This window comes from Fistularia commersonii, chromosome 35 (genome assembly GCF_037954325.1).
Source record: "Fistularia commersonii isolate RoL2024-O1a breed Wild chromosome 35, RoL_Fcom_v1.0, whole genome shotgun sequence".
Lineage (NCBI taxonomy): Eukaryota > Metazoa > Chordata > Actinopteri > Syngnathiformes > Fistulariidae > Fistularia > Fistularia commersonii.
The window spans coordinates 4,813,860-4,840,542 of NC_141318.1; the positions used below are offsets into that span (position 1 = coordinate 4,813,860).

The following is a 26,683-nucleotide window of genomic DNA, read 5'->3' on the forward strand; positions in this document are numbered from 1 at the left end:
ACACAAAGCCGGCTTGCACGCATGCATGTACGCGCGAGTGCAACGCTAAATTATCACCGCCCGACGTTGCTCATTTCGCAATCGCATCGATGAGGATACGCTCTTGAATTCATGATGCGTGTTATAACGTTCCAACACGCGAACAACCTCCCGATTTTCACAGTGATTATATTTGATTTTATGATCCCTATGGATGTACTAGTCCTGCAGCAAGAGTATTGAGTCTATGCACTGAAAGTACTAAGTCTTGCATGCAGTGAAAGTACCTCAAGCAGGCAGTAAAAGTACAAGTCCATGCAGTGGAAGTACTGGATCTGTGCAGTGAGAGTATCAAGTCCATGCAGTAAAAGTACTAGTCGTGAAATGTTGAATGTTAGCTAGTAAATTGTCCCCAATTATTTTGACAGACAGACATTTATTTGCCTCCGAAGGGCAATTGGGGGAAAACTTATTGTTAGTCCGGCGGAGAAAAATGTCTGCAGTAGCGGGAAGTGAGGTGAAAGGGGAGACGTCCAAGATGAGGAGGCAATGGGTAAAGTGTAAAGGGGGATATATATAAGCCAAATATCTCGCCAAAAAAGTTGAAAAAGCTGCTCCGTGCGCCGGTCGGTACAAGCAGTGACCCGGAACCGGAAAAAAAACATTATTTGGCACTTTTAGTGGCCCAGCAGGGATTCCAAAGCGCTTACACTGGTTCACGTTCACCCATTCACACACAAGCTCACACACCGATGGCGACAGAGCTGCCATACAAAAACGCTGCCATGCTATGCGCTAGCCAGGACAACGGGAGCAATTGGGGGTTTAGTGTCCTGCTCAAGGACACTTCGACATGCAGGAGGGGGACAGCTGAAGACTGAACTGTTAAAGTTCTGAGCTACAGCCGCCCCAAAAGTACTTTGTCCATGCAGTGAAAGCACTAGATCCATGCAGTGAAACTGCAAGTCAATGCAGTGAAAACACACGGTCAGTAAAGTGACAGCACCAAGTTCATGGAGTGAAAGTACTAAGTCTATGCAGTGAAAGTAGCATAGCAAGTGTGGGCAGTGAAAGCACCAAGTTCATGCAGTGAAAGTACTAAGTCAGTGCAGTGAAAGTACAGAGTCCATGCAGTGAAAATACCAAGTCAATGCAGTGGAAGCACTAAGTCAATTAAGTGAAAGTATGAAATCCATGCAGTGAAAGTACTAAGTCTGTGCAATGAAAGTAGCAGAGCAAGTCTGTGCAGTGAAAGTACCAAGTTCATGCAGTGAAGTATAAGCCCATGAAGTGAAAGTACACGGTGTAGTGAAAGTACCAAGGTCATGCAGTGAAAGTACTAGGTCCATGCAGTGAAAGTACTAGGTCCATGCAGTGACAGTGCAAGTCCATGCAGTGAAAGTACTTGGTAAATACAATGGAGCACCAAGCTCATGCAGTGAAAGTACCAAGTCAATGCAGTGGAAGTACTACGTCTATGCGATGAAAGTAGCAGAGTAAGTCTGTGCAGTGAAAGTACCAAGTTCATGCAGAGCAAGTAACAAGTCAATGCAGTGAAAAAACTAGGTCAATGCAGTGAAAGTACCAAGTTCATGCAGTGAAAGTACTTGGTCAAGTGAAGCACCAAGTTCATGCAGAAAAAGTAGCATAGCAAGTGTGTGCAGTGAAAGCACCAAGTTCATGCAGTGAAAGTACTAAGTCAGTGCAGTGAAAGTACAGAATCCATGCAGTGAAAATACCAAGTCAATGCAGTGGAAGTAGGTCTATGCAATGAAAGTATCAAAGCAAGTGTTTGCGGTGAAAGGACCAAGTTCATGCAGTGAAAGTACCAAGTTAATGCAGTGAAAGCCACTATGCGCAGTGAGACTACCAGGTTGATACAGCGAGGGAAGTGAGTTTATCTACTGGAAGTACCACATATTTGCAGTGAAAGTACACATTCCATGTAATGAAAATACAAAATGTTCATTGAGAGTACCAAATCCACACAGTTGAAGTAGCTCCATTCTCTCTCCTCCATTCAGCACCCCCTTCCTGTGCAGAGCTCCTGGCCGCTGCCTCCCTGCGGATGCTCGAACGGAGGAGGTGGAGGACGCGCAACTCCGCCCAGTGCGCGGTTTAAATGCTACGACCCGAAATGGGACGGGGGTCTTCCGGACTGTGCGTGTTTGGAGTACCTCGTCGGCGCCAGACGCTCCAGACCTCCACGTCCCGCAGCCAGAGCTTCCCGCAACACCCGGCTCTTCTCCCGACGTGAGTTCCTCCTTGCGGGACGCTTCTTGCGGTGCTTCCGGTGCACTTGTCCAGCCGCCTCTCTCTGCAGGAATTAGTTTAACTGAGGATGGGGGGGGGAATACACTTCTATTTTTGCTAACATTTTAACAGCAACTTTAATAATAATACTTCTATTACTCGTACTACTACTACTAATATTTTTTTTTTTCTTGAAAACCTCATATTTTCTATATTATACAGCACTGCGTTCAGGGACTTCTGCTGCATTAAGAAGAAGTCTAAATATTTACTGAATATCTCAGTAAAGTGTTACTTCCTGTTACTTCCATAGCAGCAGGCACGTCGACGGGCGTTTCATTTGACATTTTGTTCTACCGGTTTCCTCACCATGATTCAGCACATTAATATTTTCTTTAAATACATGTATTTATTTTATTTTCCCCACCTTGTTTCCACTTCCCCTCGCTGCTTCAGTTTAACACCAAACACAGTAAAATATAGATCCCGTTTTCTTTACTTTTTCCGTTCCCCGCTTTATTCTTTTTATTCTGATTGTTTTCACATTGCTGTCCATCATCCTGTAAACAATGGAATCACAAAAAAAAAAAAAAAAAAAAAAAAAAAAAAGGGCCTAATGTGAATGTTTGTGAAACAGCCAAGAGAGGAAATGAGTAAAATCCTTCACAGGCCCTCCGATTACCCACAGAAAGAAAGGTCACAGTTTCCCCTGGGTGATGCCTCCGCTTGTTTGTTATTTTTGATCGAGGGGCGAAAACACTGCAAATTGTCAGGCGGCGGCGGCGGCGGCGGAGGAGGAGGTTCTTTTTTTTTTCAAATCCCATCCGCACGCCGTCCATACGATCGTCCTTCTTGGTCGGATCGTGACGCGGCTTTAAGCGATACGAGCGGATCGGCGTCTCCGCCGAGTCACGGGGGGGACGAATCCGCTGCCCTGCCAGGAGAGCCGAGCGATAGACGAGCCGCCGACCCTCCACCGCCTCCTCACCCTCCTTGTCTCCTTTCGGTCGGTCGCCGGCGAACAAACCGGCACGTCAACTCCTCGTCAGCGGTGCAACGCGGGGCCGTGTTGACACAACACGAGAGGGTTAAGATGGAGGCGAGCTTTGAGGGGGTGAGGAGAGTTTTAAAGGGGAGAACGGAGTGTAAGTGGGATGACGGAAGGGTCGGGAAAAGTCTTGTTTGGTTTTACCTGCAGGAGCGGCTGATCGTCAGCTGGTGCTGTCATTGTTTCCCCCAAAAGAGGATGTAGAAAGTTCTTCGCTGTCCTTTGACAAATAGGAAGTGCCTGCGCTTGATATTTACACAATATCTCTCAGTAGTTTTTTTTTTGGACTGGTCTGTTTTGGCAGCTCCCTGGAGTCCACTTCTATTTTTCTTTTTTTTTTCTGTAAAGTTCCCACTCGGTTAATGTGCGAGAACGAGGGAACATCCCGCCGACAGAAGTGACTCTTTGTAGGCAATCCAAGAACCGCCGAGCGGTCAAACTGGAGAATTTAGAGGCCGACCCCCTGTCTGACACATCGCTATCATCGTTATAAGTTCGGGCGCCGTGTGACTCGCGCCGGGCCAATCCCGGCGCGGATATGAGAACAGTACGGGGGATGTTTTTACAGTATTTCCCATCAAGCTGTATTTGCTACATATCGTGAGCGGCGTTGGCGGCGGCACCCGCTGCAGGTTCCGGCTCCCAGTGTTGCATGTCCTTCATAATTTCCCCACTGACGTTTGCATACCACTGGGGACCCATATGAGACATGATTGTTAAAGCCCAGCCCCCCCCCCCCGGGCTCCCTGCCTCGCTGTTATCATTTTGGAGTAAACGACCAGGGGCAGCTAGAGACATACTATTCCCTATATGGGCTTTGTTTGGGAGTTCACTTGCCTTGCTGTTTAGGTCCGCAGAAAAGAGTCCTGCTCCAGAGAAGCAGCCCATATATGGTCATCACAACACGAGACTGAAGGCTCCTCGCAGACAGACACACGGAGTGGGAGATGGAAGGGTGGGTGGGGTTGGTGGGGGGACGTGGTTTGCAAAAAAAAAAAAAAAAAAAAAAAAAAAAAAGCATCTTGTCAATGAAACAATGATTCAGGATGGGGGTGTGAGGAAATGCCACCGCTGACTCATTAGTGTACCCATTCAGCAAACATTATTATTCTTGTTATTAGTAGTATCCCTGCAGGCTTGGTTGTTTTCTTAATTTAGGGAAGGGGGATTCTTGGCGTGACAGCCCTTTGGAGCGTTCGTGTGAAAATGTAGGATTGGAGAAGGCAGCGGGGGCCTGTGAGAACTTTGCAAGTCCCAATGGAAGGACATGTTAACTCCGCGAAAAGCAGGCTGGAAAATGTAGGAGGACGACTCCCACGCATGGACACCAACGGCAGCTCCTGTGAGTTGCGGACTTCGGTGTATTGGTCCTTGGCGTTAATTTGTGGATTTTACAGTCTCTTCGGAGATGAAGACGGTGTTGACACCCATTTGCCGGCCTTCTCATCCCTCTCAACTGTGCTTTTGCCTCCCTGTTTCCCGTTCCACCTTCACCTCCTTCTCATTAGTCGCCCTATTTGTTCCAACAGTTGGCCCTTTCACCCGAACTAAAGATGTCCAAGAAGGCCCAGAGCGAGGACGAGAAGTTCCTCTACGTGGACAAAGACATCATGAACAGCCCCATGGCTCAGGCCGAGTGGTCCTCCAAGAAGCTGGTGTGGGTCCCGTCGGAGAAGCACGGCTTCGAGGCGGCCAGCATCAAGGAGGAGCGCGGCGACGAGGTGCTGGTGGAGCTGGCCGACAACGCCAAGAAGGTGACGGTCAACAAGGACGACATCCAGAAGATGAACCCGCCCAAGTTCAGCAAGGTGGAGGACATGGCTGAGCTCACCTGCCTGAATGAGGCCTCCGTGTTGCACAACCTCCGGGAGAGGTACTTCTCCGGACTTATTTATGTAAGTGTGTCGCAGGCGTCGTTCAACCTTCCCCTCCCCTCCAACAAACACAAACCTAGAAGATGAAGCCTTTTAAAGGGACTTTGCTCAACCCTGTTGACCCTAGTTTGAACCATCAGGGTTAAGATTGTAATCAAATCCTAATTTATCTTTCATGCAATTTGTGTAATCGTGGACTCTCCAAGTCTGGGTTGAAACTCCTTGTTTTAAGACCCCAAATGAAAATGAAGGGTTTCACTTGTGCAGTTGCACGAAAAACACCGTTATTTACCGCGGCTCTCCCGTCCTCAGACGTACTCGGGCCTCTTCTGCGTGGTGGTGAACCCCTACAAGATGCTGCCCATCTACTCAGAGAAGATCATCGACATGTACAAAGGGAAGAAGCGACACGAGGTGCCCCCTCACATCTACTCCATCACTGATAACGCCTACAGGAACATGATGCAAGGTATGATCTTTACACCTCCCCGCATTCCCCACTTTCACTGTTGATTAGCTGAAGTGGCTGACTGTGCAGCTCTTAGAGGCCCTTGGGGAAAGTTCCCAGCCTCCAGTGAGTCAAAATTATTCAATGAAATTGAAGTTTTACCAAACTGGGCACGGCCAAAGGCCTCAGCACTCGCTGTGGGCGAACACTTGCATGAGGACATACAAGTCCTGCTCTCTTATGGCATGGGGACGGTCAATTGAAAACCGCAAACTTTCTGGCGGTAGTTTTTTGTAAACGCGATCCAAAAGTGGTTTCGGTAAAATTTTAAACAAAAAAAAAATGGGACGGCCTCGCCGGGAGCCGGTGGCTTGTGGAGGCGACAACAGCCATGTTTACAGTAAACGCATCCTGGCTCACCCCGCCATGGAGGAATTCTTTTTGTTCCCACAGAACCGGGTTTTCCAGTGATGGCAAGGGGAGTCACGGAGGGGGGGGGGGGGTCACGCTCACCGGATTTCACGCAGATGCAAGGATGATCTCTTTCAGAGGAGTTGACATCTGGCCGGAGAGATGGGTGGAGGCCTTTAAAATATTTCCTGGCTCCCTAGCCACCTCTCCCATTTAAAATCTCCAGTGTTGTGTAATTAGGAGAAAACCTCCTTGCCCACTGGCAAGGAGGGTTTTTAAAGGGTTTCGGATCGTCCTTTTTTTTTTTTTTTTTAGCTTAAAACGCTTCCAGGAAATCAGGATGTTTTGACAGGCTCCACGGCGGTGTTAGGAACAGACTGTTTTGAGAGCTTAGAGCGAGGTGCGATTAGCCGCTCCTCCCGACCTCGCTGTCCTTCAGACTCCAAACAGAGCGGCCGTCCGTTTCATAAGACAGACAGGATCTGATGTATTATCCCTCTATTCAAAGGGAAATATTTGCACGGAAGATAAGGACATTGTAACTTCTGACTTGCAGAACATTCTCCTTGTAGAAAGCAGAGTCGGCGGACAAAAGGACGCCTTTGCGTATTATCGATCATGCCAGCTCGACCGTAGATTGACCGTTGCCGTAGATTCCTGGCCTGGCCGGTCTTGTTTTCGTTTGATTCTATTTAGCCAAAAAAGAAACGGGACGCTCACTGTGAATGATAAGGTTTATCAAAAGGGTGAGCTCCCTGACGTAGGTCTTCGTAAACGAGTTAGATCATCTGGCTTAGAAAAATTAACGCTGTTTGCAGAATTCTGGGAAAATACCAAAGGTGGATTGGCAGTCATTCATATTTTAATATCAATTCATAATAAATGACCCTAAAAAATTAATGAACGTTGTCATTTCCTGTTGCGTACGTTACTACTGTCAAACTATTCCCAGCCGGTGGTCCCTTCAATGCAACATGTGTGTTTACCTTCGGAGCGGCCATCGGTCACACACACACACACACACACACACACACACACACACACACACACACACACACACATACACACATGCTATGTCTGGGTGACCAAACAAACAAATCGGGAAACAAATTCTGCAAGGGTGAATCCAGACGAGAATGAATCATATATATTCTCCTATCCGCGGGTACGTTCAAGAGAGCGATGCAAATATAACTGAGAGGATTAAGGCTGGGAGTTGTTTTCTTTATGCATGTAAACACACCGTGTCTTAGGTAAACAGGAAAACGCTGAAAGTACGTTTGTTTTGTGTTTTTTTTTTTTGGGGGGGGGTTAACGCTCAGAATGAACTGATGGTTCCAGGACCAGGGAGCAGAATGAGAACGCAAAGTTTTGACAGGTTCACAGCACAACCTACTATACTCTATCATACTCTACCATGCTCTAGTCTACTCTATCATACTCTACTATACTCTACAATATCCTACCATACTTTAGTCTACTTTACTCCACCACACTGTACTCTTCTCTAGCACACTGTACTCTGCTGTACTCTACGATCGTACTCAACCATACACTAATCTACTCTAGTATACTCTATTGTACTCTACAATACTCTACCATACTCTACTGTACTGCACCATACCTTACTATGCTGTGCCATACTATATAATACTGTACTTTATTATGCAATGCTATACTATACTATACTATACTATACTATACTATACTTCAATCTACCCTACTATACCATACTATATTATACTTTACTCTGCTCAACTGTACTATCCTATACAAACCGTACTGTGCTGCACTATGCTATGCTATACTAAACTATACTATACTATACTATACTATACTATACTATGCTATGCTATGCTACGTTATGCTATGCTATGCTATGCCATGCTCCACTTTACTATCTTTTTTAACGCTCAGTATGAACATAAAAGAACAAAAAAGCCACGATTCAGATTAAATGTCAGCTGTACGTTCAGATTCAAATTCAACCCCCACCTGCAGGCCAGCAGGTGTCGGCATGAAAAATCAGCACTTTGGGATCCGACCTTTAAAACTGACAACGTGAAAATATAGCTGGGATTTAGCCGTCAGAAATTCCTCGGCGATGTTGTCGTAGTTTTTTGTGGATCAAGTTAAAGGCTCCCGGTTTCGGCGGAAGAGGCTCAATCGGTGACGTTATTGATCGGTAAGCCAGCTAACGGGCTGGTGTCGACGTGCCAATGAGATTTCCCAGCGACCTCCCGCTCTCCGAGAGTTTAAGGGAGAGGATTTGAACCGTCAGCCCCGCCATCTTGGCGCAGACGCTCCCTCCCTCCCTCCCTTTCCATGAAAATACCACAGCTGCTTTTGATGCTCATAAGATAAAAATGTGAAATCATTGCAGGGAGTGTTCAGGTGCTTGAACACATGATGTGGCTGGATTTCATACAACAAACCCCCCTCACACACACACACACACACACACACACGCATTTCTTTCTGCGGTGTCTCTTTCCCCTCACCCTGGTTCAACGGGGTTAGTTACAGCATTACATCATCTCATTGTCATTTACTTCATCATTAATGTTTTAACCCCAAAAACCTCATAAAAGTCTCTTTCCTATAACAACCTGACTCATATTCTGCCAGTGGAGGTTTTGACCTTCGGGATAGAATTACAAAATGTCCTCACATGGACTTATTCTACTACTCTCCTGGATGTATTCTCACCCATTAGTCAGGGAAAAAAAAAAAATTGCATTTTTTTTATGGGAGTTTCATATTCTCTGGGGCTAATTTACTAAACATGCTTGAAATGGCTCCCAGGTACTGTCTTAAAGGGGGATTATATTTATCTTTTTATTCATTTAGACATTTGTTTTCTATACCGCTTATCCTATGGTCAAGGTTAGCACAAACCGCTGCGTTTTATTTTACTTTTATTTCACCAGGAAGTCCCTTGAGATTGCCATCTCTTCAGCACAGCAGTACATTGGTCTCAACTTACATATATACTTATATTGTGTATATACAGGGAACCATATGTTTTGACTTCATATATACATTGCTCAAAAAAATAAAGGGAACACTAAAATAACACATCCTAGATCTAAATGAATGAAATACTCATATGAAATACTTTGCTCTTTACATGGTTGAATCTGCTAACGACAAAATCACACAAAAATGACCAATGGAAATCAAATGTATGAACCCATGGAGGTCTGGATTTGGAGTCACACTCAAATGAAAATGGAAAAACACAACAGGCCGATCCAACGTTGATGTAATGTCCTTAAAACAAGTCCAAATGAAACAGTTTGATTTCACACAAGTGTGATTGACTTGGAGTTACATTATATTGTTTAAGTGTTCCCTTTATTTTTTTGAGCAGCATATATATATGAAGTCAAAACATAGACATATGATATATACATCTACATATATATATTTAGATGAAGTCAAAACATTTGGTTTGGTAGCAACCACTCTACCACCTGAGCCACAGCTGCCCCATTAACCATTAAGCAAGATAGCAGGACAGCTAAAGTCCACTCATCTGAGGCAAACAGTCGTCTCCTCTGCAGAAAGAGGATCCTTATCAGGGTCACATTTTGCCCACTTCAAACAGCTGCAGCCGTTGCAGAGCTTCCTTACGATGGTTCCAGGACCAGGGAGCAGAATAAGAACACAAAGTTTTGACAGGTTCACAGCACAATCTACTATACTCTCTCATACTCTAGTCATACACTAGGCTACGCTGCTACCATACTCTACAATACTATACCATACTTGAGTCTACTCTACCATATTCTACCATATTCTACCATACTCTACAATACTTTGCCATACTCAAGTCTACTCTGACATATTCTACCATACTCTAGTCTACTGTACAATACTCTACAATACTCTGCCCTACTCTACCATACTCTGGTCTACCTTACTGTGCCATACTGTACTCTACAAGACACCACTCTACTCTCGCATACTCTGCTCTATTGTACGTGACAATACTCTACCATACTCTGCTCTATTCTACAATACTCTGCCATACTCTAGTCTACTGTACCATACTCTACAATACTCTGCCCTACTCTACCATACTCTAGTCTACTTTACTGTGCTATACTGTACTCTACAATACACTACTCAGCCATACACTACTCTACTCTCGCAACTTCTGCTCTATTGTACTTGACAATACTCCAGCATACCCTGCTCTAGCCTACTCTATTCTACAATACTATACCGTACTCGAGTCCACTGTACCATACACTACAATACTGTACTGTAACATACAATACTACACCATCTTATATAGTTCTATATTATACTACACTATTCTATACCCTATTCTACCATACTATACCATACTTTATACTTGACTCTGCCCAGCTTTACTATACTATACTATACTATACTATACTATACTATACTATGCGCTACTCTACTCTACTATCCTGTTGAGCAGGGCTTAAGAGGAATGCAAGTTTACAGATATTTTTGGGGGGATGGAAAATCACAAAGATACGAGGGTCATTTGCTTTGTAGATAAACATGAACCAGCACCGTTTCCGCCTCATGTTGAGGGAAGACCGGGAGAGCAGCTCCTGCAGAAAACACAGTGACTGAGCTGGTTACTAAACAAACAGCGCTGAGATGCACTGAGTCGAGGCGCCGCAGAAGAGAAGCACCTTAATATAAACCTTAGGGATTCCTCAGGTGCTTGGTGATCACATGTTGCAAACGTCACTCAAGTCAACACTCTTTTCTCTCCACAGATCGCGAGGATCAATCCATTCTCTGCACGTAAGTGATAATCTGACTCTTGCCAAATTCCCCGGTTTATATGTGTGTGTGAGTTTGTGTGTGTGTGTGTGTGTGTGTGTGAGAACCAAAAGTTTGTCTTCACTTCCAGTGCAAGGAAAATAAATCCCTTATAGCATCCTGAGGTGCGCGCAAACACTCCTTTAGCTTGGTCATCTGAGGTTTCTTAATTCTCCCAAACCGCCCCCGCCTTGAAGCGACCCCCCAGCGCTCCCAGAGGGCCGCGTCCCCGGGCCCCGAGGCCCCGAGGCCCCGAGGCCCGGAGCCCCGGCCCTGCTCTCAGACTCGGGCCAGGAAGTGCGGCCCGCATCCTGATGGGAGAAGCAGATTAGCTCTCCAAATGTTTTGACTTCATTTTGTTTGTTTATTCATTTCAGGCTAATTGCCAAGCAGTTCGTTCGACGGCCCGGCCATCAAAGGACACACGTTTCTTCCGTTAATCGCCCGACCCGCCGGCGGTTCGGGGCTTTTAATTCGTGTGAAAACTTGCCCGGTTGTCTTTTTGATTGACTTTTCCCTGAAGTGTCCCAAGTAGCGACCCTGCACAAATATGATCTATTTCATAACCGGTCCTTGAAGCGAACTAGGAGGCCATACAGCGACGCCCTGGACGCCCCGCCCCCTCCTTAAAATTACAGCGGCGACGGCCGGATGCGGTGATTTATTTGATCACATCAGTCCATTTCCTCAACTATCGCACTTGTTTTTCCCCCCAACTGGGAGAGCCGGTCCGACAAAGAGCCGCAGTTTCTTCACCGATGACCGAACGTTGCACGCCGATGTGAGAAAACCTGAGAAAAGCGCAACGCTTAGGTGACGACGCGCAAACACTCGGCCGTCATGTCGGGAGGCTCAGACAACAGATCGGTCTGCGGGGGAGCCATATATGGGAGAAATGTTTCTGGTGCCATATGTGGAATGTCATGTATGACATCCCGTGTGTGTGTGTGTGCATTTACATTTCATGTTTTAGTCTTTGCCAATTGCGGGATAATCGTTTACAACTGAGTTTGGAGGACGATATGTTTAAATTCTGCAAAAAATCATGCAGAAATCAAGGACGTATTTTGTAAAATTAGCAGATATTTCAAATTTGCGCAACTTTTCCGACGTGCCCGTAAGTTCCGAAAGATCCGTCAAATTAGGGTAATCGCCTCAATGCGAACGACGGTGTTAAAATTGATTTGATGTTTGAATCATTCGCAAATTTATGCCGGGTGTTCGGTGCAAGAGGGCTCTTGTTCTGGCGAGGAGACGTGACCCGGCTGACGGCGAGCAGGTCGCGTGGGACGGCTTGACAGATATCTGGCGGTTAAAACTGGCAGCCTGGATGTCCCCGTGTCCCCGTCAGAACGGAGCGTAATTTGGATTCCTGGCCGGGCTGCCGAGGCCCGGCGCCGAGCTCCTCATGCCTTTTAAGGAGCCGGGCCGGGTCGTATCTCGACTGGTTCGCGGCTTCGGGATCCTTCGACTTTGCCGCGGTTTTTCCGAAGGAACGACGACTTCTGGCTTCCGCCTGCGGAAAACCCGATTTATAAATGTATAGCAGGACTCTTGGCCTGACCTTTGAGATAAAGTCGCCGGGAATCGGTCGATTTCACCCCCCGGCGTCCTCAAATTCTCCGTCCACTTTCTTCTTATCGTTGTTATTTCCTCTCCAGTGGGGAGTCCGGCGCTGGCAAGACAGAAAACACCAAGAAGGTCATTCAGTACCTGGCTGTTGTGGCCTCCTCACACAAAGGCAAGAAGGACAGCAGCGCTGTAAGTATTTCCGTTAAAAAAAAAAAAAAAAAATCATTATTCGTCTTTTTTTAAAATCAAAAGCGTGGTTCCCTCACTCTTCAACACATTGCGGACATGCTTCCCAGTTTAACCTTATATATCGCCATTTCCCTCCAAAATAGCAACAGTCGGGATCGCAGTTTGCCTACGTGAGTAAAGGGGAATGCCTGGCATTCGTTTCTGTGTGTGCGTGTGTGCGTGTGGTGTTTCCTCCTTAGGTTACAAAGTGCATGAAGGTAGTGTTTGTACTTTTGATTGACACCAAGGGGTTCAAAAATGCGAAATCTTGTTCCGGAGCGAGAGCGTATTTTTTTTCCCGTGAGTCCATCTGCGGTGGATCCGCCTCCTCGCCGCCGGCGAAGGCCGAGGTTTACGCCTTCCCCCGGCAGCGAAAGGCCCCCCTCACGTTTTTAGTGAGCACAGTGTGAGCATGCCAGCCGTCCTCCCATCGTTCCCCGTCTCCAACACCGACCTCTCCCTCCCTTCCTCCCGGCCCTCCTCGCCATCCTTCCGGCGGGATCGTTTTCTCCGTGTAGCGTTTTTTTTTTTAGCCAGCCTTGTGGTTTGCAGTGTGCGGTGACGTGACCGTGTCGACGACCCGACCGGACTAAAACCAGCTCAGGCACTTCCGAGCCCTGATTTTTTTTAAAAAAAACAAAGGGGGGGAAAAAATTCGAGGAGCGATTCAGAATATTTTACAAAAACGGTCCGAAGTGCCTGTCTGGCTTTAGCGCTGAACCCGGCGGGAGTAGATTGTGTGTGAAACCGTCCTCTGGTCTCTTTCCTTTGGAGATCCACCCTCCTCCGCATCTTCACGCGTACCCGAAATTCATCCGGGGTTTAAAAAAAAAAAAAAAAAAAAAAAAAAAAAATTCAAAATAAACCGTCTTTGCCTGAGATGTGCCAAAAAAAAAAAAAAAAAACAGATGACAGACTTGTTTTTCTTTAATTAAAGGAGCGTTTACCATTTAAAAAAAAAAAAAAAAAGTGATTTCTCCGCCGGTGTCACGTCGGACCGCTTTCAGATTTCCCTCCAACTAAAAGAAATCCTTCCAATATTCTGTCCTCTGTTGCTTCCTTGCCATTTTGCACTCTATTTCTCCCCTTCTCTTCTCCCTCCTGACCCCCCTCCCCTCCTCCCAGCAATCCGGACCCTCCTTCTGCTTTGCCAACTCTGATCTGCCCTGCAGCAGCTGGTCTGTATCTTACTTGTTTTTTTTTTTCCTCCCTAGATCATGAATGACGATAACTTCCTGTTTGCTCTAAATTTTTTTGGCGAAAGGATATCCAGGTCTTTGTGAAAATGCATTTCACCGTATGCCCCCCTTTTTGTAGCTTTAGCTCGTTTACAAGGCGGCCGAGGGCGGTGTTTTTAAGCAGCCGAGCATCGCAGGTGCGGGTCGGCGGCGCCTGACCTCGCTGCCCGGCCGACACACACCCCTTTGATCAGGTGGATTAGCGCGATGTGGACGGACGGGGTGTCCGCCTCGTTTACCCGCCGCCCGCCCGCCCGCCACACACACCCGCGGGCCCACGGTATCCGCAGTCACGCCGAAGCGAATTTCCTCCACAACTTTCATCCAGATGCAATGACGTGGCGGATTCCTGCGAGGTTTTGTTTTCGTAGCCGGCGGCTATTTTCGAACCTTCCGATCTTCGGCGACCTTCCGTCTCCTCCTCCGTCTCCCCCTGTCGGCCTCTCCTAATTTTTATAATTTGCCCCCTGATCGTCTCGACGCCGATGCCTAAGGCCCGTAATCCGGGTGCGGGGTTTATATAACAAACTGAAATCCGAAGGAGATTACCGAAGCCGAGGAGAAGACTTTACTTTGCCGGGACTTGATAAGATTACAGATAAGAATTAATCATTCGCCTTTGCCCTTGTATTATTTTTGCTCTTTTCTCACGTCCATCACATTCTGGACAACTCTAGCCTTCCTCATTACCACAAATCACCCTCACCCTCGTCTCCGACCCGGCGACCTTAACGTCCGTGTTTGTGTTGTCGCCACTAGGGGGAGCTGGAGAAGCAGCTCCTGCAGGCCAATCCCATCCTGGAGGCCTTCGGAAACGCCAAGACCATCAAAAACGACAACTCCTCTCGATTTGTGAGTGGTTCGTAGAAGCCTGTGGGTTTTCCTTGCGGATTCAAAAAAACAGTCGACCGAAATCTCCCCTCGATCCGGGCCGTCGTCACCCCAATGTCGTTTTTTTTCTTTCCCCTTTAGGGTAAATTCATCCGCATCAACTTCGACGTGACCGGTTACATCGTCGGAGCCAACATTGAGACCTGTATCCTCATTTTCGTCGTGATTTTTTTTGAACCTCCGAGGGAGGGAGATGCCGAACGGCCCCGCCGAGTCGATATCTTGATTTTTTTTTTTCTTTAATCGCCAAACTGCCAGACCTGCTGGAGAAGTCCCGCTGCATCAGGCAAGCAAAAACCGAAAGGGCCTTTCACATCTTCTACTACATGATCGCCGGCGCCAAGGACAAATTGCGCGGTGAGATGGTCATCGGGATCATTGAAATGTTTTAAATGACCTTTCTTAGCCATTGCCGTGAATCCGGCGATGCGTTTCGTCACTGCATTTTAGGAAAATTTCCGGAAAATTCTTGTGGCTTTACGGTTTTTCAGAGGAGCTTCTCCTGGAGTCGTTCAGTAATTACCGTTTCCTGAGCGCCGGCCACGTCCAGCTCCCCGGCCAGCAGGACGACGAGATGTACGAGGAGACCATGGAGGCCATGAACATCATGGGCTTCACGGACGAGGAGAGGATAGGTATCGCTTGTATCCGTTCCTGTGAAAGTAGAAAAAAAAAAAAAGCGATAGCGAGCACGCGGCGACGACTTCCTTCTTGTGCTAATGTGGCTAAGCTAAAGCGCTTACGGGTGTATTTCACGTGACGCCTGTCCTTTCAGATATCATGAAGGTGTGCTCCACAGTCATGCAGCTGGGAAATATCGAGTTCAAGAAGGAGAGGAACCAAGAGCAGGCCACGATGCCGGACAACACGGGTGAGACTTCACATATGCGGTGGTGAAGATGCGTAGTTGTTTGGAGAAACTTGAGGCGGCCGCATTTGGTACAACTCTCTTTTTCTTCTCGGTAGCGGCTCAGAAGGTGTGTCACCTGCAGGGCATCAACGTGACGGACTTCACCCGCGCCATCCTCACCCCTCGAATCAAAGTGGGCAGAGAGGTGGTGCAGAAAGCTCAAACCAAGGAGCAGGTGAAACCCCGTGATGTAAACGTGCGTCGTCGCCGATTGATTTTTCCAGGTGTCCGACCCGTCATTTTATTGCTCGGCAGGCCGACTTTGCCACCGAGGCCCTGGCAAAGGCCATATTTGAACGTCTCTTTCGTTGGATCCTATCCCGCGTCAACAAAGCCCTGGACAAAACCAAACGCCAGGGAGCCTCCTTCCTGGGAATCCTTGACATCGCCGGCTTTGAGATCTTCGAAGTACGGATATGTCGTTCCCCCATGCGCGGTCCCGAACCTCTTACATCATGTCCGATAGCGCGAGGTGAAGACTGACGAGGTCCGCCCTCTGGCTCTGGCAGGATAACTCCTTTGAGCAGCTGTGCATCAACTACACCAACGAGAAGCTGCAGCAGCTCTTCAACCACACCATGTTCATCCTGGAGCAGGAGGAGTACCAGAGGGAGGGCATCGAGTGGAATTTCATCGACTTCGGTCTGGACCTGCAGCCTTGCATCGAGCTCATCGAGAGGCCGGTGAGTTCCCTTAAGGCATGTTAAAAGTCGCGGCTTGCTCGAGTGGTACGGTGTCGTAACCGGCCTGCGTTCTCCGCAGAACAACCCTCCGGGCATCCTGGCCCTGCTGGACGAGGAATGCTGGTTCCCAAAAGCCACGGACGTCTCCTTTGTGGAGAAACTCATGAACACGCAAGGGAACCACGTCAAATTCGCCAAACCCAAGCAGCTCAAAGACAAGACGGAGTTTTCAATCCTTCACTATGCCGGAAAGGTGAGGATGAGGAGGAGCACGAAGTGCGGTTTGAGCGAACGGGATTTAAATCGACGTTTCTCCTGCAGGTAGACTACAACGCCACGGCCTGGCTGACGAAGAACATGGACCCTCTGAACGACAACGTCACGTCCCTGCTCAGCAACTCCTCCAGTCAATTTGTGCAAGATCTTTGGAAAGACTGTGAGATCTCCAGCTTTACAGACCTCATGACAAAAACCCTCTGCCCCCTCCGTCCAACGATGCGTTGTGCTCTTCAGCCGACAGGGTGGTGGGACTGGACACACTAGCCAAGATGTCGGACACCTCGATGCCGAGCGGTTCGAAGACCAAGAAGGGGATGTTTCGGACGGTGGGGCAGCTCTACAAGGAGTCCCTCGGCAAACTCATGACCACGCTGCACAACACCCAGCCCAACTTTGTCAGATGCATCATCCCCAACCACGAGAAGAGGGTGAGGAAGAGTGCGATGTGACCGACCGGGAGGAACACGGACCTCGAATAAGGCCATTTTCCGCAATGACTTAGTCTAGAACAGCTTGATGGCACAATGGTGAGGTGGTTAGCGTCGCATCGAGAGGGTCAATTCCGATGTTCTATGCAGAGTCCCCACATTCTTTAAGGGTCTGAGTGGGTTTCCTCCGGTTCTGCAGTTTCCAAAAACATGCAGGAGGTTCATTGGATACCCCGAATCGCACAGAGTGTAGGAGCAAGCGAAGGGTTGTTTGTCTCTTTATGTGGCCCTGCGATTGACTCGTAAAGATTGAACCCCACCTCTCGCTCAGTGACAGCTGGGATAGGCTCCGGCATCCACGCGACCCCAAAGTGCAGAATAAGGCGGTAAAGATAAGTCTCAACTTATATAGCACTTTCAACCTTGCTGGTCCAATGTGCTTAGCACGAGATAGCATCGCCCATTCGCACACAAACTAGCACATCGATGGCAGCAGACATGCCATGCAACGCGCTAACCGGGCCATCGGATCTTGCCCGAGGACACTCCTGCTTGCAGGCAGGGGAAGCCGGGAATCGAACCGCCTCCCGTTTTGGAGGGACGCCTTGCACATACGTGTACATTTATATGGAACCAAATTCAATTTCTGGGTACTTGAAGCACTTAAACAGAAACCTGCCCCTCCCAGGCAGGGAAGCTGGACGCCCACCTGGTCCTGGAGCAGCTGAGGTGTAACGGTGTGCTGGAGGGGATTCGAATCTGCCGGCAAGGATTCCCCAACCGGATAGTTTTCCAGGAGTTCCGGCAGCGGTGAGTAGAACGGAGCCGACGGAGCCGCCGATCCTGAACGGTTCGGTCCCGCGTACGTGCATGTATCGCGATCATGAGACTCCTGTTCCATCATGTTCTCTCCGTTTCCTCGCAGCTATGAGATCCTGGCTGCTAACGCTATTCCCAAAGGCTTCATGGACGGCAAACAAGCCTGCTGCCTGATGGTAGTCTTGTTTTCAAGCTGTTAAACGGCAATAAGTGTCTTCCGCCCCGACAAGCTAACGCCCGATATCCTCCGTTTGGACAGATCAAGCATCTGGACTTGGACCCGAACCTGTACAGGATCGGGCAGAGCAAGATCTTCTTCCGCACTGGAGTTTTGGCGCAGCTTGAGGAGGAACGAGACCTGAAGATTACGGTCATCATCATCGCCTTCCAGGCGCAGGCCAGAGGCTTCCTGGCCAGAAAGTAAGAACCACACAACCTCAAGCATACATTTGTTCTCCCCAATATGGACAACCACCCTCCTCTTGTACAATATCCTAGACCAGGGTTTGGCAACCCGCGGCTCCAGCACCGAATGCTGCTCCGAGTGGCTTGGGAAAATAAATTATGAATATTTAATTGAAGTGTAGATCATTTGTGTTAATTCCTTTTTCTAAGTTGGAAGATAATTGTGATCTTGAAATATTAAATATTATTATTACACAAAATAACGTCACACTCGCAGAAGCCGGTAAAGTCCCGATTTGTAGATGCTGAGCGCAGAAGTTCAGGAGCAGAAGTCCCATAAACTAGGTATAATAAATATTTATGAAGATATTTTGCAAATATTTTTTATTGTTTTCTGACACTGTGGGTTTTATCCCGATTTATTTTTAAAATCCATGTCAAGGCTCCGCTACACGCTCTGAAAGCCCAAAGCTCAAAATGAGTTCATTACATAAATAAAATTTAATTTTCTCCGTAATACTTTGTGAATTTCAGAGGCCGACACACTACACACTTGTTTATACAAAGTGTAAAGGTAATAAAAAGCAATATATACAGCGGTACCTTTATTTTAGATGTCAAAAAATAATTGCGGCTCCCAGAGTTTTCTTTTCCGAGGAAACCCGGACCAAATTGCTCTTTGGGAGTTACGGGTTGCCGACCCCTGCATTCAATTTTTTTGGGTCACTGCATAAATATTCTTTACCTTTGCTGCTATCGCTGTAGACAAGATCTTTTCTGATGCCAAATATCGTTTTCCTTCATAAAGGGCCTTTGCCAAGAGGCAACAGCAACTCACGGCCATGAAAGTCATACAACGGAACTGCGCCGCCTACCTCAAACTTAGAAACTGGCAGTGGTGGAGGCTCTTCACGAAGGTCGGTCCGCAAATCATCAAAATTCTCACCCGCCGCCCTTTTTAAAGATGCCGCATTTGACTTTGCCGCCCCCTCTCCCGAACCGCAGGTCAAGCCTCTGCTGCAGGTGACCCGTCAGGAAGAAGAGATGAGCCTGAAGGAAGAGGAGCTGCAGAAATCTAAAGAGGCCGCCGTGAAGTTTGAAATCGAGCTGAAAGAAATCAGCCTGAAGCACACAACGGTAAAGGAGGGCACCGGGCAGGAGGCGCTTCCGAACCCTTTCGGTTTGCCGCGTTGTCCGAAGGGGGTCCACGGCGGTGACCATCCAACTCGGCTTCATCTCGTTTCCTTCAGATGTTGGAGGAGAGGAACGCCCTGCAGGAGCAGCTCCAAGCGGAGACGGAGCTGTACGCCGAGGCTGAGGAGATGAGGGTACGTCTGGCCGCCAAGAAGCAGGAGCTGGAAGAGATCCTCCATGAGATGGAGGCCAGGCTGGATGAAGAGGAGGAACGTTCTCAGACACTGCTGGTGGACAAGAAGAAAATGCAGCAGCAGATGCAGGTCGGTGAAGGTTTCTCAGTCACTTTTGTTTTGCCGCTGCACCCCTAAATGCTCGGACGATTCGGGAAATAGTCGAATCCGGGCGCGCGGTATCTCATCGACTTTATTCTGACGCAGGAGTTGGAAGAGCATTTAGAGGAGGAAGAGGATGCCCGACAGAAGCTGCAGCTCGAGAAAGTCACGTGCGAGGGGAAGATCAAAAAGCTGGAGGATGACATCCTGGTGATGGAAGACCAGAACAACAAGCTGCTGAAGGTGCTTTAGGCAAAAAAAAAAAACAGCAAGGATGACGGAGGGCTAAACGGTGACCAAAAGGTGACATACTTCAACTGTCCCGCAGGAGAGGAAACTATTGGAGGAGAGGGTTGCAGATTTCAGCTCAAACCTAGCAGAAGAAGAAGAGAAGTCAAAGAACCTCACCAAGCTCAAAAATAAACACGAGTCCATGATCTCTGAACTGGAGGGTAATCCGCACCGTGACCGCACCGTTTCCATTCCTCCCCGTCCAAATACACGAGGCGAGGCTCGATGCTGACCGGCCGAAACATTCAGAATGTCCCGTCTGCCATTTTTCCAGTCCGCTTGAAGAAGGAAGAGAAGAGTCGACAGGAGCTGGACAAGGTGAAGCGCAAGCTGGAGGCGGAATCCAATGACCTTCAGGAGCAGATCGCCGACCTGCAGGCCCAGATCGCTGACCTGAAAGCACAGCTTGCCAAGAAGGAGGAGGAGTTGCAGAATGCACTGGCCAGGTTGGACGGAATCCGTTTGACAAAATGGCTAATGGCTAATACATTATCTATACGGCATTAATACGTTTGTAGAAAGTGATCTATGGATGTTAATAATGTTACTTTTGGTCCTCACCCAACAAGGCCAAGGAACTTTGGGAATCTGAGACATGTATCACCTCCAGTGTACAGTTTTGCTAAGAACTACTTACCCGTGGCTCCTTCCTTTCAGGCTAGAAGATGAAACAGCTCAGAAGAACAACGCCCTGAAGAAAATCAGGGAGTTGGAGGGACACATCTCAGACCTGCAGGAGGACCTCGACTCCGAGAGGGCGGCCAGGAACAAGGCGGAGAAGATCAAGCGGGACCTCGGGGAGGAGCTGGAGGCCCTCAAGTCTGAGCTTGAGGACACACTTGACACCACCGCCACCCAGCAGGAACTCAGGTCTGCACTTCCTCGCGCAAATATACCGTAAAGACACATCAGCAGGACACACTGGAGTCGTTGCCCCAAATTTACCACTACGGACGATTCTGTCGTCCGTTCCTCAGAGCCAAACGTGAGCAAGAGGTGACGCTGCTTAAGAGAGCCATCGATGATGAGAACCGGACCCACGAGGCCCAGGTTCAGGAGATGAGACAGAAACATACCCAGGCCGTGGAGGAGCTCGCAGAGCAGCTGGAGCAGTCCAAGCGAGTAGGCCACCGCCTTTCCCCAAAAGCGCTGTTTTAATTCACAGGACTGAAAAAGATCCGTCGATGATCTCTCTCGTCCGTCCCTCCCTCCGGCCAGGTGAAGACGAACCTGGAGAAGGCCAAACAAGCGCTGGAGAAGGAGACGTCCGAGTTAACCATGGAGGTGCGCTCGCTCTCTCAAGCCAAGCAAGACGGAGAGAGCAAGAGGAAGAAGCTCGAAGGTCAGGTGACCGATCTGCAGTCGCGCTTCACCGACAGCGAGAAGCAAAAGGCCGAGCTGGCGGAACGCTGCTCTAAGATCACGGTAAAGGAGATACCCGAGCAGTGCGGAATCCAGCAGCGACGTCGTTTCAAAACTACTTTGGTCCAAACGTCTTCGTCTCCACACAGGTGGAGCTCGACAGCGTGACCAACCTGCTGAACGAGGCCGAGGGCAAGAACATCAAGCTGAGCAAAGACGTGTCCGCCCTTGGCTCACAACTACAGGACGCTCAGGTGACTGAGCATCTGGGAGACTTTAGAGAAATCGGTGTTTAGTCTGATCAAGAAGATCAAGAAGCTGGAGGATTTCAGGTACTTAGGGTCAAGAGCCCAGAGCAACGGAGAATGCGGAAAAGAGGTGAAGAGACGGGTTCAAGCAGATTGGAATGGGTTGAGAAAAGTGTCAGGGGTACTATGTGATAGAAGACTTTCAGCCAGAATAAAAGGAAAGGTATACAAGACAGTGGTGAGACCAGCGATGATGTATGGACTAGAGGTTGCAGAGATGAAGATGTTGAGGTTCTCTTTGGGAGTGACCAGGATGGAGAGGATCAGGAATGAGTCTATCAGAGGAACAGCACATGTTGGATGTTTTAGAGAGAAGGTCAGAGAAGCCAGACTGCGATGGTTGGGTCATGGACAGAGAAGGGATAGTGAATATATTGGTAGGCGGATGCTGGAATTGGAGCTGCCAGGGAAGAGGTCTCGAGGAAGACCAAAGAGAAGATTTATGGACGTAGTGAGAGAGGACATGAAGGTCGTTGGTGTGAGAGAGGAGGATACAGAGAATAGGGTTAGATGGAGAAGGTTGACTCGCTGTGGCGACCCCTGAAGGGAAAAGCCGAAAGAAGAAGAAGAAGGTGTTTAGTCTGATCGCGTGTCCAATTTTTGGTCAATTCACCCAAATGCGCCCCTGCAGGAACTGCTAGCCGAGGAGACGCGTCAGAAGCTCCAGTTCTCCACAAAGCTCCGGCAAGCGGAGGACGACAAGAACGGTTTACAGGAGCAGCTCGACGAGGAGATGGAGGCCAAGAGGAACGTGGAGAGACAAGTGTCCACCCTCAACATGCAGGTCAGACGCGTGGGAGATTCAAAGCGAGCCGGTTGAAGAGCCGCGTTTACGCTAAACGCTCTGACGCCGTCGCTTCTACAGCTGTCAGACGCAAAGAAGAAACTGGATGAAATGTCAGGAAACGTCGAGCTGCTGGAAGAAGGCAAGAAGCGCCTTCAGAGAGACTTGGAAGCGGCCAACACCCAATTTGAGGAGAAGGCGGCGGCGTACGACAAGTTGGAGAAAACCAAAAACCGCCTACAGCAGGAGCTGGAGGACACGCTGATGGATCTGGACAACCAGAGGCAGAACGTGTCGAACCTGGAGAAAAAGCAGAAGAAGTTCGATCAGGTCAGCTGAAGGAATTGATCCGAGCTGAAGGTCCACTGTCCACGTAAGTCCACGTAGAGTCCGGCGTCGTTACCGAACGTCGCCGCTTTGCTTTACCTCCAGATGCTGGCTGAGGAGAAGAGCATCTCCAGTAAATATGCAGACGAGAGAGACCGCGCCGAAGCTGAGGCCAGGGAGAAGGAGACTAAGGCCCTTTCCTTGGCGAGGGCGCTGGAGGAGGCTCAGGATGCCAGAGAGGAGCTAGAGAGAGCCAACAAGGCCCTGAAGACAGAGATGGAGGACCTGATCAGCTCCAAGGATGACGTGGGAAAAAACGTACGCGCCAGAGATGACCCAACGTGCAACGATAAAGTTGAAAAAAAAATAAAGCCCTAATTGTGCCGGGATTTGACGGCAGGTTCACGAGCTGGAGAAGTCCAAGCGAGGCTTGGAGGCTCAGGTGGAGGAGATGAAGACCCAGCTGGAGGAGCTGGAGGACGAGCTGCAGGCGGCTGAAGACGCCAAGCTGCGCTTGGAGGTGAACATGCAGGCCTTGAAGGCCCAGTTCGAGAGAGATCTCCAGGGACGCGACGAGATGGGAGAGGAGAAGAAGAGGCAGCTCGTCAAGCAGGTAAGGAGAAAGGAGAATCTCCGTCCGTCCGCCGAAGGGAAATAAAGAGGGGACTCGGCCGCAGCCGCGACCGCAAACCCCAGAGCTTAACCGCATCCGCAGGTTCGCGAGCTGGAGACCGAGCTGGAGGATGAGCGGAAGCAGAGGGCGACGGCGGCGGCAGCCAAGAAGAAGCTGGAGACGGACATGAAGGATCTGGAGGGACAGATCGAGACCGCCAATAAGGGGCGGGATGAGGCCATCAAGCAGCTTCGCAAGCTCCAGGTAGAACCGAGTGCCTTTCGTTTCGCCGGTATCCCAAAGCGGCGACTCTGACGGAAACGTTTTCACCTCGCCGTCGCCGCCAGGCCCAGATGAAGGACTTCCAAAGGGAGCTGGAAGACGCCCGTGTCGCCAGGGAGGAGGTGCTGACGACAGCGAAGGAGAGCGAGAGGAAAGCCAAGAGTCTGGAGGCGGAGCTCATGCAGCTGCAGGAGGTGACTTTTCCCGGAACGTGGCGATGCGTTCGACGGCAACGGCATGAAGTGAACAAAATCCACCTTTTTGCGTGTTTGCAGCAACTGGCTTCGGCGGAGAGGGCGCGGAAGCAGGCGGAGGCCGAGAGGGACGAGCTCTCCGACGAGCTGGCAAGCAACTCCTCCGGAAAGTGGGTGTGGGTTCGACTCCGGTTGTCGGGTTGACTGACGATTCATCGCCGCTAACGTCTCGCTGCTACTTTCACCTGTGCACAGATCGGCCTTGACGGATGAGAAGCGCCGCCTGGAAGCGAAGATCTCCCAGCTGGAGGAGGAGCTGGAAGAGGAGCAGAGCAACATTGAGATCGTCAACGACAGGCTGAGGAAAAGCACGCAGCAGGTGAGTCCCGCGGCCTCGCTTCCCCGCCGGCTAGCCATCCCGCCGCTCACGCCGTCCCGTCCGCAGGTGGATCAGCTGACCAACGAGCTGCAGTCGGAGCGCAGCACCTCCCAGAAGAACGAGAGCGCCCGGCAGCAAATGGAGCGCCAGAACAAGGAGCTGAAGGCCAAGCTGCAGGAGATGGAGAATCAGGTCAAGTCGAAGTTCAAGTCCTCCATCACCGCCCTGGAGGCTAAAGTGGCCCAGCTGGAGGAGCAGCTGGACCAGGAGAGCAGGTCAGGGCGGGGGGGTAAAAAAACGGATAACGCACCGGTCGTGTTGGGTTCCGCCGTCAACACGAGGTGTCTGCCTTCTCTCAGGGAGAAGCAGGCGACTGCCAAGAGCGTCCGTCAGAAGGACAAGAAACTCAAGGACCTGCTGATCCAGGTGGAGGATGAGAGGAAACAGGCCGAGCAGTACAAAGAACAGGTACGGCACGCAAGTACCGGGAGGTCTTCCGGGAGGAGCTGCAACGGTAGCCTGCGCCGTGTTCGGTCACGATCGGTCCAAGTAGCTCCAGCGTCCCTTTTAATTGTTCCCCGCGCAACAGGCGGACAAGGCCAGCACCCGCATGAAGCAGTTGAAGCGGCAGCTGGAGGAGTCAGAGGAGGAGTCTCAGCGGGTCACCGCCGCCCGCAGGAAGCTGCAACGGGAGCTGGACGAGGCCACCGAGGCGAATGAAGCCATGAGCCGTGAAGTCAACTCGCTGAAGAGCAAACTCAGGTAGGGGGGGGGGGGGCCGCCGCTCGATCCGTCCCAGGTCGCACTCACCGAAGAGGCTAATTTCGAAGAAACAAAACGCTCAAGCGGGAGCCGGTTTGGCTTTCTGTTGTGACCGAAAAACCCGTCGAACCCGCGGGGGAAAATAGCAGAGAGACGAAGCGCATTTGAGTTTCGTGGCGGAGCTGGATTGAGAACCTCGCTTAAAAAAACGAGTTGTGAGCACAAGCAAAACAACGGTGTCCATCTCTATTCCAGAGGCAACCCCGAACCCAAGGAGTAACGCAGCAGGTACCTCCGCGCCGGAAAGCTACCGTCACTATTTCTCATCAGCTCTACCGTTACCGCTGATTCCCAGTGCACCCTTCATTCTTTCCTCATTGAGCCCGAACCGAGAGAAATATGGCTCGTCTCCTTGTAGCGATTCAACCGGGCTGAAAAAAAAGATAAACAAACAAAAAAAAAAAAAAAACATCATGCCTTGCTGCCATATTTGTCTCAGTGCTTTGTTTAATCCTCATAAACGGAACTCATTTCCCCAAGCCGGGGAGACAAATGAGTTACAAAGATAACCAGCGTGCATTAACTGTAGCCGAAACCTGCGCATCCCGTCTCATCCATTCCCCTTGAAACTCCGACTGGTTTTCTAAAGCGAACCGCCTCTCTTACTAAGATTTTGCGCCCGCCCGTTTTTGTTTTTTTTTTTTCCCCCCTCCAGGCGCGGAAACGAGCCGTCCTTCGGCGGCGCACCTCGACGCATGGGCGGAGGCCGGAGGGTCGTCGAGGATGCCTCCGAGGAGGAGGCCGACAGCCAGGCCGACTTCAACGGGACCAAGTCGGTGGAGTGAGGGATCCCGGGAGTCGGAATGGGTCTGCCAATCGCAAAAAGAAAAACTTTCAGACACCTGTTCTTACTATCTAAGCTCCTTCACAGTCACGTCAACATATATATTTTTCTCCCATTTTCCCCCAGTACATCTCTCTTCTTGTTTCAGTGCACCTCCCCGAAACTTCCCTCCCCCCCCCCAACCGACACAAAACAATCAGAAGGACTGAGTAATAACAGCGGGAGCGATTCCGGTGGCTCTACTGACGTGTGATGTGCCGTTTTGATTTACACTGTGCTGCACTGAACGGCCGGTAACTGCCCGATGCAAGGTTTTCGTGTGCGCGGCGTCCCTCCGTGAAACCTCCGATCTGCGGTCGATTTGACCTCAGACGTGGCGGAGGGCTTGCAGCTACCGGCCACTCCCGTCACCCGTTGCCTGCGACTGCTGTTTGAAGAGCGAGCGGCACTGACGCGCTTCGTCAGGATAGAAGTTCTCGATTCCGAGTCAGCGTTGCCGTTCGAACCCAAAATATTCCGCTTTTAAGTTTTTTTTGTTTTCGGATTCACTGTTTTGTACTATTGGCGAATTTCTTGCACCCACGTAGATTTTCAGCCAGCATCATGTGCATTTCTTATCTAAATTTACTGCACATGTCTAACCCCCCCCTTCGTCACCCGCAACCCTTCGCGTTCTCATGTGATCATGTTAGATGTAACCAACTGCTGTTTACATGACACCATCTGTATCTATTCGTTGTTGAACCACCTGCACAAGAAATAAAGATCTTTAAAAAAAAAAAAAAAAAGCGAA

At 49.5% G+C, this 26,683-nt stretch overlaps 1 protein-coding gene across 2 annotated transcripts; it reads left to right on the plus strand.

Annotated features, from left to right (window-relative positions):
* The first annotated feature begins 2,129 nt into the window (after positions 1–2,129).
* myh11a (myosin, heavy chain 11a, smooth muscle) lies at positions 2,130–26,678 on the plus strand. Of its 2 annotated transcripts, XM_086142215.1 has the most exons (42): positions 2,130–2,232; positions 4,810–5,175; positions 5,467–5,623; positions 10,777–10,804; positions 12,484–12,583; positions 12,727–12,753; positions 14,620–14,712; positions 14,833–14,896; positions 15,010–15,108; positions 15,243–15,386; positions 15,527–15,622; positions 15,718–15,836; positions 15,917–16,069; positions 16,171–16,344; positions 16,424–16,597; positions 16,666–16,780; positions 16,858–17,051; positions 17,740–17,861; positions 17,977–18,046; positions 18,130–18,290; positions 19,084–19,192; positions 19,281–19,412; positions 19,526–19,732; positions 19,850–19,987; positions 20,073–20,196; positions 20,310–20,481; positions 20,693–20,905; positions 21,013–21,157; positions 21,254–21,460; positions 21,547–21,651; positions 22,337–22,489; positions 22,571–22,819; positions 22,922–23,134; positions 23,217–23,429; positions 23,532–23,693; positions 23,777–23,905; positions 23,987–24,075; positions 24,161–24,284; positions 24,351–24,559; positions 24,644–24,752; positions 24,874–25,046; positions 25,762–26,678. In XM_086142215.1, exons 2-42 carry the CDS (start codon positions 4,834–4,836, stop codon positions 25,889–25,891), a joined length of 5,937 nt encoding a protein of 1,978 aa, XP_085998341.1. In that variant the 5' UTR covers positions 2,130–2,232; positions 4,810–4,833; the 3' UTR covers positions 25,892–26,678. The 2 variants fall into 2 exon arrangements, with proteins under 2 accessions (XP_085998341.1, XP_085998342.1); XM_086142216.1 differs by lacking the exon at positions 12,727–12,753.
* The last annotated feature ends 5 nt before the right edge of the window (positions 26,679–26,683 follow it).